The 16,657-nt window shown below is 45.0% G+C and overlaps 1 protein-coding gene across 3 annotated transcripts in view; it reads right to left on the bottom strand.

Moving 5' to 3' along the window:
• LOC103189459 (SH3 and cysteine-rich domain-containing protein 2) overlaps nt 1-16,100 on the bottom strand; it is a 42,703-nt gene extending 26,603 nt beyond the window's left edge. For all 3 annotated transcript variants that reach the window (XM_007909868.2, XM_007909869.2, XM_042343430.1), the window contains exon 1: nt 15,864-16,100. In XM_007909868.2, coding sequence (XP_007908059.2) covers nt 15,864-16,061 — 198 coding nt within the window. In that variant the 5' untranslated portion in view covers nt 16,062-16,100. The remainder of the gene's footprint in view (nt 1-15,863) is intronic.
• Between the last annotated feature and the right edge of the window lie 557 nt (nt 16,101-16,657).

The raw sequence follows: 16,657 nt of genomic DNA, 5'->3' as shown, positions 1-16,657 counted from the left end.
GTAATAATAAAGTGATTTTCGAATGGCCGTGAAACCAATTCCTGAGAACAGCAATGAGGTCTGGGAGTTAGACAGTCTGTCCGTCCCCATCAATGTGTACTTACTCAATGTTTTCAGCCTCAGCAGAATATTACAGGTTTTGTACAAATTGATAGTCAACGTTGGCGGTGGAATTAGAGGGTAAATGGCAGTGGGCCTGGAGAGAGTGGGCAGGGATAGGAGGCTGAGTGTGAGAGAAAGAGAGATACAGAGAATGTGTGTGTGTGAGAGAGAGATACAGAGTATGTGTGTGAGAGATACAGTGCGTGTGAGAGATACCGAGAATGTGTGTGTGAGAGAAAAAGACATAATTTGTAAAGGCAGGCAGGCAATAGGAAGATAGGATAGATTAGACAGACAGACACACAGTCAGAGACAGACAGACAGAGTGTGTGTGTGAAAGAGATAGGGAGAAAGAGAGAAAGAAAGAGAGTAAAAGAAAAGAGAAAAGAAAGAAGAGAGTAAAAGAGAGAAAGCAAGAAGGGAGTTTCTCTCTCCCGGTGTCCTGACCTACAATCCCCCCAGAGGGGGAATTTTCCTTCATGACTGTTTAGGGGACGGCAGAAATTGGCTGCACAAAAATATGGTCACTACACCTTACACATTCTGTGTGACGCTTTGAGATTTTTTGACGATGTGACAGGATGTTGTTTCAAAGATGAAAATTATTATTTATGTGATATATTATAGTGATCCAATGTCTCTCAATGTCACGTGACAGATTATAGAACAAGCCTCCCGACTTTCTGGAAACCTTCTGTTTGTCTTCAGTCTTCTCGGAGCTGGGGCACTAATAGATGGAGAAACAAATGACTGTTTGCACTTCAGAGAGAGACAAATCCCAGAATATTCATATTTAATAGGTATGCACTTTGAGATAAGTGCACCGTAAGGGCTACGTACTAGGAGCCGCTGGATTTTTTGTAAGTAGATGGAGAGAAGCATCAGCCACTTAGCACTGTCCTAAGTTTTTCATAAAAATATCGACTTGAAGCTCATATAGTCTCAACTGATGCTCCAATTCAGCACTGGGGGAAGTGCTGTTTTTGCACTTTCGGAGATGCCGTCCTCTGGATGAGACGTTAAACCAAGCTCCCTGTCTGCCTGTTCAGGTGGACGTTAAAAATCTCACAGCGTTATTCTGAAAGAGAAGTGAGTTTCACTCTCCTGGTGTCCTGGACGATAATCCCCCAGATAAATAATAATAATCCTTGCATTTGATTATCATTTCTTCTAGATGTCTCAAAGCGCTTCACATAATATACTGTAAAGTGAATTGACTGTATGTTTTGTGGCCAAAAAGCAGCAGCCAATTACGCACAGCAGTGTCCCACAAACAGTCATGGATTAAGTGTAGGAGTCCTGCAGCTCAGTGGTTGGAGCACTCGCCTTGAAAGCAAGACACCTGGGTTCAATTTCAGGCAGGGCAAAACCTTGGGCAAGTTTCCATACTCCACACGTCTAATAATAATCCCTCCAAAACAAAACAATTATAAAATGATCATTTTCAATCCATGACTGTTTGTGGGACTCTTCTGTGCACAATTGGCTGCCGTGTTTTGCCCAAAAATATACAGTCAAATCACTTTACAATATATTCTGTGAAGTGCTTTGAGACGTCTAGAAGATGTGAAAGGCGCTATATCAAATGCAAGGATTATTATTATTAAGTGACCAACTTTTTTTAAGGGATTATTACTCCTCGGAAAAGCGATCCGCCAATCGACTAACAAATGGGTTCCTACTTACCTCTAGGTAAACAGAGGAGTGTGGAGTAAGGAAACTTGCCCAACATTTTGCATTACCAGATGAACCCAGGTCCTCTCGCTTGCGAAGTGAGTGCTCAAACCACTAAGTTACAGGACTCCGCAAAAAAAACTGTAAGAGAGCAAGAAAAGAAAGCAAGAAGGGAGTTCCTCTCTCCCAGTGTCCTGACCAACAATCCCCTAGAGAAAAAAAATCAGTCTTTTCCTTGATGTCTGTGGCACAAATTGTGGAGTCCTGTAGCTCAGTGGTTAGAGCACTCGCTTTGCAAGTGAGAGACCTGAGTTCAATTCCAGGCAGAGGGTGAAACCTTGGGCAAGTTTCCTTACTCCACACAGAGCCTAATAATAATCCCTCCAAAACCAAAACAATAATAAATTGGTCATTTTCAATCTACGACTGTTTGTGGGACATTGCTGTGCGCAATTGGCTGCCGCGTTCGCCCACAAATATACAGTCAATTCACTTTACAGTGTGTTCTGTGAAGCGCTTTGGGATGTCCTCCTGACGTGAAAAGCACTATATCAAATGCAAGGATTATTATTATTATTCCACATTCATCCACAAAAATAGTCACTACACCTTACCACAAAATCCTGTGAGGCACTTTGAGATGCCTTGACGACATGGTAAGGCATTGTTTCAAAGGTCATTGATTTCAAAGCTGTTTGTGGTGAGTTAGCCGCTTGTCATTATTATCTCAACAGAGAGAGACAAAAATCAGAAGATCGCTTAGGCTCATCTGATCTCATCCTTGCAGAAACTTGCAGAAGCGTGACTATCCACCCATCACAGCGTCTACCTGGTTCTTCAATGAGTCCCAGTGCTGTTTTTTATTGATTTGTTATTATTAGGTATTTTTATTTGAATGAACAGCTTCAGTGTGAAGGGGGCTGGGGAGACGGCAAGGCAGTGAGATTGAATGGACAACATGCTTCGAGAACCAGTGCAGACTTAATGGGCCAAATGGCCTCCTTCTGCATGGCAAATATCTATAATTCTGTGGAAAACTAATATTTCAAAGCAATTTCGGATTCAATGCGCATCTCCAAACACTGTTTTGTGAGCAAGGGTTGTAACAATAAACAAACAAGGCCCAAATATTCATGAGTTGTGTTTGAATATTTATGAACGAATATTTAAACAGTTCTGATATTAACAAAGGATTAGCGGCTGGATTAATTCTAATGAGAACAAAGTTTTGAATTCTCTGTCTCTGATAATCGCTTGCTATAGGGCAGCTTTACAGGGGAAAAAAAATCTCCAGCAGCAATTCAGAGAGAAGATAATTAGTTACAGGGCATTACAGCCTACTGCTCGGCTAAGCTGCTTGTAATCGATCAGTAGAACGTCTCTCATTCCTCATCAATTCTCTATCGTTTATCTTCAAAACCCTCTTGAAATCTTTGACTGTGGCTTCGGTCACCATACTCAAACTCCACACCCCACCACACCGCCTCCCCCTCTCCCTCCCTTCCTTCCTGATCAGGGATCTCCATCTTTGCTAAGTTGTCCTTCGTGGCTCAGTTGGTAGCGATCTTGCCTCTGACTCAGAGGGTTGTGTGTTATCATGTTGGGGTCTTTGAGCTCACAGTCTAGGCTGCTGCTCCAGTGCGGTGCTGGGGAGCACTGCATTGACAGAGATGCCATCCTTCAGATTAGATGCTAAACCAAGCTCCAAGGTAGTGCCTATTCAGTTGGATGTTAACAATCTTGCTGCACTATTGGAAAAAAGGAGTTTCTCTCTCCCACCAATGTTCTGGCCAACAATCCCCCATCCGCCTGCAAAGTAATAGTCACTATACATTACAGTAAATCCTTTGAGACGTCTTCTAGATATGAACGGCACTTTATCAAATGCAAGATTTGTTATTAATAGTATTAATCATTTGTTCACTTCACGGGATTTTGCTGTGCGCAAATTGGCTACCACCTTCACAACACAAAGTCACTACACTTTACAGTGAAGCCTGTGAAGCACTTGGAGACGTCCTCCTGATGTATCAAACTTTGCGATGTCTCAATGATGTGATAAGCCGCAATATCAAATGCAAGGATTATTGTTATTATTATCGTTATGAGGTTTATTATGATTTATATACAGTAACTGCTGGTCTGGTTTAAGATGTGCACAAGCAAAGTCATTGCAAACATCAGGTACGAAATCTCACACTATTTAACCTGAACCAGAGTGAAAAATCCTGAAGCTTTCAGCCACTGAGTGCCTCCAGTGATTCCTACTTAGTGGAGACAGGGATACCGGGGATTACTCAGTGGAGCAATGGAGTAGGAGGTGTCAGACCAACTGTAAGTGTCATTGTATCTCCTGTGTTGCTACCCCACACACCTCAGTTTCGGTGCTGCCTTGTCAACGTGATAGAAGCACAGTTCATACACAGCATTGGCCCATCAATCGTGCCCGTGCTGGTTCTCTGATCCGGTTACTCTCAATTTCACTGCCTTCTCTCCCCTCCCCTCCCTGGCTAACACACACGCTGTTGAGATGCAATGTGCGCTACGCTGCAGATATAATACTGTGAACCTGGACTGATCACACTGGGAACACTTAGTGTTACATCTTTTGCAAATCAAGACATTCCTCATTAAACAGGCCTGAGAGGACCACTCTGTGAGGTACCTGTAAAGGTGTTTATCATATTAAACTCAGATCAATACTTTAGTATACACCAATAGAGCAGAACAAGAGGATACGGGTTGTAAAGGTCAATTTCAGGACAGACGCCAGGAAGTGTTTCTTTATACAGAGGGTAATTAACGACTGAAAAGGGGTAACCAGGAAGGGTAGCTGAGGCCAGGACACTGAGATAAATTTGAAAAGCAGCTCGATGCTGTGATGGGAGGACCGTAGAGTGGCTGTTCTGGACGAATGAGGTTGGACGAGTCAAAGAGGTTTCTTCATCGGAATCAATCTTGTGATTATGTGAAATCCAGGTGCCTCCTTAGCTCTGACAGTCCGACGTATTTACAGACCTGTGAGTTAAACTAGTGCTTCACTCCATGTGAGATAAATGGTGCCAGATGTTAAGCAAGAAAGCACAACAGTGCCCTTCAATGTAGGGCAGTGTCCCAGAGCGCTGCACAATGACAGGGTCGGGGGCCCAGCCAGGGAGAAAAGGCAGGATTTAAAGCCAGATATCATACAAATCTACAGTTACACATTCCTAATGACATAAAAAGGATGGAGGGTGAATGGGTAGGTAGGGGAAGGTGAAGCGAGGCAGGGGGAGTGCCGGAGATTCAGGGTGTAGTTGCTGACAACCCAACTGGGCATATTTATACCTTGTTCACCTACTCAGTTATCTCCCCACCTATACCCTCACCCCACCACCACCCTCACCCAACCCTGACCCTGCTCGGGCTCACACTCCCTCTCTGTGAAGTGCTTCAAAACATCTGACAATGTGAAAGGTGCTGTGTAAGTACAAGCTGCTGTGCTGATAAATTAGCATTGCGTTTCCATGAACTAACTGTAGCACCCATTCTCTGTTTACATCATTACATGGTAATTATAATGACCTTGTGAAATATCTGAATGTTGTATATGCTATAAAATATTCCGGGGCCTGCAGTGGTAAGAGAGAGAGGGGGGGGGGTGACGGGGGGGGGGGGGGGGGGTGACGGGGGAGTGAGACAAAGAGAGAGAGAGAGGAGAGAGGGAGTCTAATTAATCCATTGCTGTTTGCAGGATGTCGCAGTTTGCAAATTGGCTGCCACATTTGTGCACAAAACACACAGTAAAACTTTACATTACATATTAGTTCACAGTAAAATCCTCTGAAGAGATGTCCTCCTGACGTGATAAGGTGCTGAATCAAATACAAGGATTATTATACTAATAATACAGTTCACCCACACTGACTGTTCAAAGTAATATTCCAGTTACCTTCAAAATATGGGAAAAACAATTACAAAACACGAAGACCGCAATCACAGGAAGATGAAGCTGCTCAGCCCACACGCTAAAAAAAAAATATTTAACTGGCAATATTTTTCCTTCTGTATGTTATAAGAACCTGATTTTTTTATTACAAGAACCTGGCGTGTCAACAACCTCCCACACAAAGGCATTGCGAAACAGTGTAATATTGTCTTGTACAACAAACCTACTACACTGACTGCTGTTTAAACATTGATTGTTCTTCAATACGACCACGATGCTGATCGTCAGATTAGTTCTCAGAAACTGCCTGACATTCCGTCAAGGGGTGTCTCCCTGCTGAGATCCGTTTCCAGGCCCAGTCCCAGAGACCCTCAAACACACAGGGGGAGAGGGTTAGGTACTGCTTTCAGCAATGTCATTTATTCTCCAAGGATCCTAGTCAGCAGCACACTCACCTCTGAGCACAGGAGATCATGCATTTGAGTTCCCACGTCGGGGAATCTGGGCTCACTGTCCAGGCTGACACAATACAAAATTACGTTTGTATCGCACTTTTCACGTTGGGATGACGTCCCAAGGACGACCCGAGAGACTCCAGCACTATTCTTGGGGAAGCACCGTATTGTCAGAGACGCCTTCCTTCGGATGAGATGTTAAACCAAGCTCACATCTGTGCCTGTTCAGGTGGACGTTAAAGATCCCGCACCGCTGTTGGAAAAGAGAAGGGAATTTCTCTCTCCTGATGTCCTAGCCAACAGTCGGCCAGATCAAATTCCTCATTCACTTCATGGCTATTTGTGGTAACAGCATCACAACTTGGCTGCTGGTTGATCCACAAAACTCACAGTCACTACATTTCACAGGAAATCCTGTAAAGTGCTTTGAGAAGCTGTATTAAATATAAATTGTAAGATCTAATAAACTGGTGGAAGAAGCTTAATGAGCTGAATTGCCACCGCTTGCAGGAATGTCAGGACCTAATCTGATAAATACAGCAATAAAAAGCATAAATTTTGCATCACTTGAGAACACCAGTTGATTTTTTTTGTCAAATCGAAATCTGCAAGTCATTTTAAAACTGTTTCAAGCTTGTTCTGTCTTTATTATAGAGCGTGGGGGAATGGTGAGAGGCTTCCAGTTCACTTGGCTTTTGGGCGTGTTACAATGGTATATTTCATCGCTTCCAACATCAGCACATTGTTCACCATAGACCCGAGACCAACATCCAGCAGAACACTGTGTTTTCAAACCACGACTGTCTGAAGGACACTGCTGAGTGCAATTGGCTGCCGAGTTTCACCCACAAAATATACAGTCAATTCACTTTAGAGTATATTCTGTGAAGCACTTGGAAACGTCTCAACGCCATGATAAGGCGCTATATCAAATGCAAAGATTATTATTATATTATTATTATTACAGCACAGGACACAAGTTCTGCCTCTAGCAGTGGATTACAAACAGAGTGGAGTTTACCTTGACAGCGTTGGAGAGATATGGGATTAGCATTAATGTCAGGCTGTTAAAGTGCTTGGGAAGCATTGTAGCCCGCCACTAAACCCCAGAGATCAAAAGTAGCCGAATCTGGCAGTAATTTGAAAAGCCAGCCACTCTCTGGAAAGATGTATTCAGTACAGGATTAATGCATTAGCCACACACACTCCACAGCTCTGCAGTTCACTCAACTCTTCAGAGAATTAAACTTTCCTCCTGCTTGAAAACAAGCCTTCTTTTTATGGTTATATAACCTTCAGGGAAGGGAAGGAAAATGTGTTCACACGTGTGTTAAATTTGTTCCTTTGAATATCGGAAAGGAAATTTCTGTTAAAGATGTCTTTTTGTGTTCACTGAGTGGAAGAGAAAATAAAACTTGCCAGTCAGTTACAGCACAGCGTTACATTCCCTCTACACCCTGCTGACAATGTGTCTCGTTACATTACTGTGTTATTCATGGCACACAATTCATGACATAAAAACAATATGATTAAATCCTGATTAACCTGCTGCACAGGCCTCGAACACAGTCCTACAAGAAAGAAATCACGTGTCAGCCTGGCTCAGTTGGTAATGTTCTCGCCTTGTAAATGCTTTAAAAAGGTTGTGAGTTCAAGTCCCTACATTTTAGGCTCCCCGCTCCAGTGTAGTGCTGAGGAGTGAGGGAGGGTGGGAGGTGGGTGAGAGCGTTGCATTATCAGAGGCACAGAGGTCCCGTTTGTGCCTGTTCAGGTGGATGTTAAAGATCCCATGGCACTACTTAAAGAGAAGGGAGTTTGTCTCTCCCGGTGTCCGGGCCGACAATCCCCCAGATAAAATCACTCATTCGCTTCATGGCTGTTTGTGGGACGTCGCTCTGTGCAAATTGGCTGCCGAGTTCACTTACAAAATACACAGTCACTGCAATTCACCGTAAAATCATGTGAAGCACTTCAAAGCACAGCGTGGACATGATGGGCCGAATGGCGTTCTTCTGTGCTGTTTCCAGTTTGAATCTATAGCTGAGGTACAGGGAGAGACCCTATGCCTAGTTTGCTGATATATCACGTGTTCAGCAAATTAATTAAATCACTGGAGAACATGCAGTGTCACTACCAGACTGATACAATCACGTTACAGGCATCTGAGACACTTACACAGTGTGGAGATCAACTCTTCACTGACTGTACCTCTGCCACCAATACCATTTCTCTAAATGATTCCCATTTTCCAGCTCCCTCCCCATATCCCGGAATGTTTTTGCTGAATCGGGTGCTCATCTATTCCGGCCTCAACTGTTAACAAAGACATTCCACACCCCAATAAGCTAACAGTCTAAGAAATTTCCTCGAACCTCTCCCGGAGCTTACTTTCTTACTACGACAGTCTGCGGAAACTGGGAATGCTTCACCAGGAAATGTTAGATAGAACGTTTTGTTTTGCTGATATTTTCCAGATCCGCATAAGCATACAGATAAGATAAGATGGAATTTGATGATACATTTCACAAGATTGGTTTGGGTGAAGGGAGCGGCTGGGTCGGTAGGGATTGACACATTACCAATCGTTGCAAAGCTACACTTGAAAACCCCCCCTCTCATCATGCGCTACATTGTGGATTAACTTTAGGACCTGATCAAGCTTCTTACGGAATGTCCACATCATCCCACTCAGCTCCTGTTGACCCTGCAAACCAAAGCCCTCATGGTTAGGATGGTCCTAGCTGGACAAGCAGTGGGATAGCTTGCCAGACAGGGATATCAATAGCAAGCTATGCAACTTCTGGTTAGCTCTAGCAGTTTCTCCAATGTCCCCAAGCCTTGGCTCTTGCCAACCTGCACCTAATACTTTCCGGAATTAGGTAAGCAGGCTGAGTCCCTCCGGTGAGAGAGAGCGCATTCCATTCCAACAATCTATCTCTGGGATTTCCTTGTGTACGTGGGATGTACGGGATTCTCAGCTTGGTTTAGAGACTCTTACGCATGGTGATGGATTTCCACATGTGTCAGACACACACCTGACCAAATTCTTTTTTTTTAGTAAAATGACTGAAGGTGTGTGGGGGGGGAGGCGTTAGGGGAGGGGGGAAGGGATCAATGTAAAATAAACCCCTTTGATTTATAAAAGAAGGAATCAGGAGAAGCCAAAGAACAGGCATTGGTGAGGGGTCTGAGCCTTCCCGGACAGGTGGGGAGACTCTATGGGGCGATGATGTTGAAATGGCAATGACTCTGATCCACGACCAGGCTGTGGCTCCAGCGCCCGGCCTGGCCTCAGACTGACAGCTCCAGGAATCGGCCACGTTTACCGCTTGGAATGGCAGTCACATTGAATTGCTTCCACTTGAGATGTAGTCAGACAGCGACAAGATCACACAGACATCGGCCGGCCTGCAATCCAGCGCCTACCATTCCAGCAGCTGGAATATTCTTCCTGCACTGTGTATGAGGGCGGGCACCATGGTGGTGGGACCTGGGACGGGAAGAGGGAAAGAGGGGAGAGAAACTTCTAGAAGTTGATTTGTTGTTGAGGGCAAAGAGAGATGAAGCTTTGTCCATGGGAGTCAGTGAATAGATGGCGACACAGGAATAAGACAGTCGTAAGGAAAGCTTAGGAGAATTTTTTTTCCACAGAGAGGTCTTGGGTTGTGGAACCCCCTGTTGTTAAGAGGCAGGATCCATTGTGGATTTCAAAAGGAAAGTAGACAGATGTATGAGGGATAGAGGGAGAGGGCAGGGCAGTGGACTTGCTCTTTGGTCCTGCCTCGATGGGTGGAATGATTTCCATCTGTGCTGTAAACAGAGGTGGAGTGGGTAAATGGGAAAATCGGGGAATTTCGAGTGCTCCCCAGAGATTGACTCCTGGTATTTGCCATCCCACAGCCCGACATCTAGGTGAGTGACTGCTTGGACCAGCCAATCAGAGCCCGTCCTCCCTGATGAGTGACTGCTACTATAGCCTCTAACCACGAAGCTACAGGACTCCATCATTATAAATTACCCCTCCCCCACCCAGGATCCCCTCCCTGATCCAAATGAATGACTCAATCCAAAATTTGTGTTCAAATCATTCTTGTTTTCCTAAAGAATACACAGTCACTACACTTCACAGTAAAATCCTCTGAAGTACTTTAAGACATCCTCCCGATGTGAAAGGCGATGTGATGTCAAATGGTAAGGATTATTATTATTAGGAGTATTTTAACAGATATTTGAATTATTTTGAGCAGTTGCTTCTAACACTTCATTAAATACAAGGATTTTCAATGTAATTAATATTATGAATTATTATAAGTTATAAATTACTGCGATGAGTTATTATTAATTATTAGTATGTTTAGCGCTTTGCATTTCTCCAACTTAAAAATCCTGTTCCCCAGTTCCTTCTGGTTCATAACATTGAGAGTCACTGCAGAAACAGGCATGACAAATGGAAGCTAGCAAGCGTCAGTTCCTTTGGAAGGTGTTTAAAAACGGTCTGACAGCGCAGCTCATTCTTCAAATAGAGCTGGCTCATGACTGAGCCTCTGCTGGGAGACAGGCACTGGGGTAATGGTGTGCAGTGTGGCTCCAGGCAGCATTGAAGGGCATCTCTGTGTTACAGCGATGCAGTGCAGTAAATGCTCCATGAACCTTTTTAGAAAGGAAATGTGCAGAAGCAGGTAAAGAGCAACTGGACTGTGAGTGACAGATCTCAAACCTCCCGAAAATATAATAATATAATAAAAATCCTTGCATTTGATATAGCATTTTATCACGTTGTTAAGACATCTCAAAGCACTTTACAGGATTTATCAAAGAGTGTAGTGACTGTTTTTGTAGGGGAACAAAAAAAAATCTCCTTCATCCCTATCCCCAAAACAGCCCCCCCCCCCCCCCCCCCCACCCACACTCATAGTCTGGCTCTAAAAAGCACTCTGAAACATCACACGACATATTAGCCGAAGGATGCAGTATAAACACACGTGGCTGTTGTTTGGATTGTTTATGCTTCTTGGAGGATTTTCAGCATCAAAGAGCTCGTCAGCAGTTGACATTCATCTCCCTCTTTCTCTCATTAATCAGTCAAGCCCTCGTTTCTCTACTCAGTTAACATTAATGACTGACTGCGTTGCTGCTATATTTTCACCTTGTTTCACTCAGATTGCAGCACTGAGCCTGGGGGACAGGGATGGGTGGTGTCAGCAGCAGTTCCCAACACCACACGCCTTTGCCCACTGTAAATGGAGACTGAGTGACCACAATACAGAGACAGGCTCTGGCTGGAAATTCATACAGTGATGGCATGGTCAGGTGTCCATTAACCTCTGTAAACCTTGGCAGGACCAACAAGATGCAGTCAGGCTGGCTCAGTTGGTAGCACTCTTGCCGCTGAGTCAGAAGATTGTGGATTCAAGCCCCCACATGAGGACTTTGAGCTCATAATCCAGGCTGCCACTGCAGTGCTGGGAGGAAGTGTAGCTTTGTCAGAGGTGCCATGCTTCAGATAAGACGTTAAAACCGAGTTCCCATCTGAACCTGTCCAAGTGAAAGTTAAAGATCCGTGGCACCGTTCGAAAAGAGAGGAAGTTTCAATCTCCTGGTGTCTTGGTCGACAATCCCCCAGATAAAATTGATCATTCACTTCACTGATGTTTGTGGAAATTGCTAAGTGCAAATGAGCTGCCACGTTTGCCCACAAACCACTAAGACCTTAAAGTAGACATATTAGATCTCAATAGGTCTAATCCTTTGCATTGAATTTTGCTTTGAAGCTTTGAGACATCTACCTGGCTGTGAAAGCTTCTGCATCAAATGCAAGGATTATCATTATTAATAATAATAGCAAAGGTGACTAAGTCAAGTCAAGGGACCCGCCACGTCTCCGGATGCCATTCTTATTGCCCCTTGTGGTTCCAGGCCAGGGCACTATCGCAACTACATCAGTGGGATAATTACCACATCACATGGCGCATTTTGCACCTTTAGCCAGTCAGTATCCACATCGCGATACTCAGTGCTCGGTTGTGGTTAGTGAAATGTTGCTTCTTGACCAAAAGTGACCAAATGTCACTGGGGGAAACTCCTTTCTCGTATTTCATTTCTCATCATGTCATGGGACCTTTAACGACCCCTCAGAGTAGAGCCATGCTGCTATAGGCTTGTGTAAGATGTATTACAGTAATGCATAGATGTTATAATACAAGCGACATGCCATTGTCACAATGAAGACAACCCGATCGCTGCTAAACAATTAATGTTCACACAACACTTTCAGGTTGGCAGTACGTCCCAATGCTGACTGGGAGCCCAAACTGGGCCCACAAAACACACAATCACTACACTTTATGGTAACTGTGAAGTGCTTTGAGACATCTCAAAGATGTAATAAGGTGCTATATCAAATGCAAGGATCATTATTATTATTATTAAAAGTGGCTGGAAAAGATGTCTGATAGTTCAGCTCTTTACACTACAAAGCACTACCTTACACTCCTGAGCACTTTTTGTGCCAAAAATACCATCTACTTCACCAACTGAGCAGTGATGACCACCAGCTCCGTCCCTACCATAAACAACCTCCAAAACAGCAAGTTGTTCCTTCAACCATTACAGCCCATCATAGAATGGGGAGAGAGGAAAAAATGATGTTTCATTAGTTTGTTCTTGCTGTAGGTGTTTGTGTTAGAATCAAATGTTCAGCCCTAAATAACAAGCTCAAACCAGAGATGACAATGTTCTTTGTCATTTTCACAAATTCAGTCTGGATTAAGAAGGCCCTTTGGCCCATTCAATCTCACCCCTCCAGAACACCCCCACTGACCAGCCTCCCATTAACAGCATCAAGCTGCTTTTTAAGTGAGTCTTAGTGTCCTGATCTCAACCACCCTTCCTGGCAACCTGCACCACAGTTAATTACCCTCTGCATAAATCAATGCTTCCTGATGTCTGTCCTGAAATTGCCCTAAACAACTCTAAACCTGTATCCACTTGTTCTACTGTCTTGGTGCATCCTGAAGTATTGATGTGGATTTACTATCTCAATTCCATTTACAATGTTACACATCTCTATAAGGTCCCCTCTGAGTCGCCTTATCTCAAGACAGAAGAGCCCAAGCTTGTGTAATTAATGCTCCTAGATCACGTCCCACAGGCCATGGACTTCGCTCACAGCTCACTCTCAGCTACAATGATACATGCATGAATAATTTATAACTTCTTTTTCACAAATATGGAAATTCATTCCAAACAGCCAATTACTTTACCGGAGACAGATTTCAGAGACCCGCGTGGTGACCCAGACAAATTCCCATTTTGAAAAAGCATCAGCTCAGATTTTCAAAATGGACCCGGCAATTGGAGAGTCATGTGATAATCACATACTCACGTCATGCGATTAGCCTGCTCAGAGCAGAGCACCCAACAAAAACTACATGTAACCGGAGTCAGAGCGAGCTCTGATGGATGGTCTATCATCCCGTACCGTCACCATGTAAATAATATCCCTACATCTGATTTCGTGTCAGGAGGACGACTCAAAAGTGCTCCACAAGATATACAGTAAAGTGTGTTTTGCAACAGTCAATTCGTGCACAGCAATGTCCCCACAAATAGCCATCAAACCAATTTTATCTGGGAGATTGTTGGCCAGGACACTAGGAGAAACTCGCTTTGATCTTCAAATCATGCCATGGGATCTTTAATGTCCATTTGAACATGCATATGGGGCCTCGGTTTAAGGTCACATCCAAAGGATGACAAAAATACAACACACCCCCGGCGCTGCATTGGAGTGTCAGTGTAGACTATGTAATTCCAAGTCCTGACATGGGGCTTGAACCCATAACCTTCTAACTCAAGAGGCGAGAGCGCTACCACTGAGCCAGGCTGGCACACAAATACAGTCACTATACATGACAGAAAAACTCTCCAAAGCTGTTTGAGGCATTGATGTAACAAGGCATTGTATCAAGTACAAGGATTATTAATTACTCTTATTACTAATTACAATCAATTGCATCTTTTTAATGCTGTGTTTTGCGTTGTCTGGTACAGCTAAGAACCATCAGAGACTTTTTAAATTATAAAATAAAAGCCGTGTATTTTCAGGGATCTATTTTCCCCCCCGTCACAAAGCAGGAGGAAATCAAAGCAAAGGGGAGGGGGAATGCAACACAACACCCCCCCCCCCCCCCCCCCACCAGGTAAATTCAAGCTTTACTTTGGATCATCTCCTTTAATGGCATTTGCAAACTAATTCCTAGTAACAGCAGTGCAGCGAGACTGGATGGACACATCATCACGGACTGGGGGGGATCTGTTTTTTTTAAAACTTTTTTTTTAAAAACCAATTTCAACCAAAGCAAGTGAACATCAGTCAAAATTGATAAACTATTTTAATAGTCCTCGTGCACAGTGTGTTTGGGTGATTTACCAACACAGTGCGTTTGGGTGTAATGTCTTTCCACTGTCAACTCTTCAGGCAATTCACGAACATTGTTGTCCATATGAAGGGTGTGTTATACCGCTCTGTACCCTAACCCTTATTCTGCTGTGTTCTTCGCAGAACTATCCTGAAGTCCCTAAAACTGTGACAATCGGAGAACTGTACCCATTGAGTATCTCTGGAACTCCATCCTGGATTCCCTCCAACTCGCTCCCCCCCCCTCCCTCCCTCCCTCCCTCCCCTCGTTCAAGGCATGGCTCAAAGCGTACCTCGTTGACCTCACTTTCGGTCATCTTTCCCTCAGTCCCCCCACCCTCCCCACCCACTCCCTGAGCTCAGGTGCCCAGACAGCCATGTCAGAGAGCTCGGAGATGTTCCGGGGTGAAAGGCGCTCTATAAATGCAAATTGCGTTGGCATTGCTGCATATTGTATTGTATCAGCCTGGACTGGACTGCCCGGGGTGTGGAGATGGCTTTAATACAAACCATCTAAATAACATCCAGCCCCAACTCCACAGCATCAGGGAAGGGGGACTAGCACGGACCATCTGGGCAGATGGCTGGTTTTATTCTCCCTCTCATATTAATACGAATTGGGAGTGAAGTTCTGGTCAGTTGAAGGGATTGCTGCCCCTGCCCAGACTGGGCTGCTTCCCTGGAATGATGTGCAGCCCTGCCCAATTCTCAGAGAGAGAGAGAGAGAGAGAGAAAGAGAAAATAACCTGCAGTGTGCATATATATAGCCATCCAAAACACTCGTCATAAGCCTTGCAAACTACGCACGTTACTTTCTGTCACATCTCATCCCCCAGTGTGAATTTCCGCAGCTCCCTTTACGATGCTGAATATGGCACATCGTTCCTGTAAATCCTCCAAAAATAACGAAAGCGTCTTATTAAAGTGGCCACTGAACTTACTGCCATCTGAAAAGGAACTACAGTCATTGTGTGCAGAACCATTGCTCGAAGCAAAAAAAAAAGTCAGTCACAATTTAAATCCACTTCCACGCCGAGTGATCAACAACACCTCAGGATAATTCGAAGCATTTCACCACACGTGCCCCCACCCTCTCACTGATGTACCCCCACATCCATACACAATTGCAGCAGTTACCAAAAAAAAAGAGCAGATATGAGCTTTAAAGCGTAAAGCAATTTACGTTGTGCAGGTCTGTAAGCAGACCGGGGGCAAGTATTATTATGATCATAATTTATTATTATTATTATTATTATTATTTTTAGTGCCATGAAACGTTTCTCACCTTGGTTTCCTGTTGGCTGGACACGGATCCAGGTGACCTCTGGAGCTCTGTGCTCTGGGGCTCGCTGTCGGTCTCGCTGTTCTCTGTCATGGTGTGTGTGTGGTGGTGGTGGGGTGTAATCCCAGCGCTGTGTGTGTGTGTGTGTGTGTGTGGGTGTGGGGCAGAGAGCGGGACAGGTTCCTGGTGCTCTCTCGCCATCAGAGCCGCGCCGCGACACTCGGCACAACTTGGGCTCCACTGCGGTGTAGCCGACCCGCGCCTCTCACCGCTCATTGGCTGCCCCGCGGGGAAGCGTTACACTGATGGGCGGGGCTCCGCCAGAGCGGCCTCTGATTGGCTGCTCTCGCAGCAGGGCGGGGGATTTCAATCAATGTGGGCGGGGCCATGCTGTTGGAGGGAGGGAGGAGAAGGGAGGCGCTCCTCACCCTCACCTGTCCCCTCACCTGTCCCCTCACCATCACCCGTCCCCTCACCTGTCCCCTCACCCTCACCTGTCCCTTCCCATCACCTGTCCCCTCACCCTCATCTGTCCCCTCACCCTCATCTATCCCCTCACCATCACCTGTCCCTTCCCATCACCTGTCCCCTCACCCTCACCTGTCCCCTCACCATCACCTGTCCCTTCCCATCACCTGTCCCTCACCCTCATCTGTCCCCTCACCATCACCTGTCCCTTCCCATCACCTGTCCCCTCACCCTCACCTGTCCCCTCACCATCACCTGTCCCTTCCCATCACCTGTCCCCTCCCATCACCTGTCCCCTCCCATCACCTGTCCCCTCACCCTCACCTGTC

Source organism: Callorhinchus milii, unplaced genomic scaffold, assembly GCF_018977255.1.
Source record: "Callorhinchus milii isolate IMCB2004 unplaced genomic scaffold, IMCB_Cmil_1.0 Scaffold23, whole genome shotgun sequence".
NCBI lineage: Eukaryota > Metazoa > Chordata > Chondrichthyes > Chimaeriformes > Callorhinchidae > Callorhinchus > Callorhinchus milii.
Note: the sequence above shows the minus strand (reverse complement) of the source record. Positions and strands in the feature narration are given on the sequence as shown.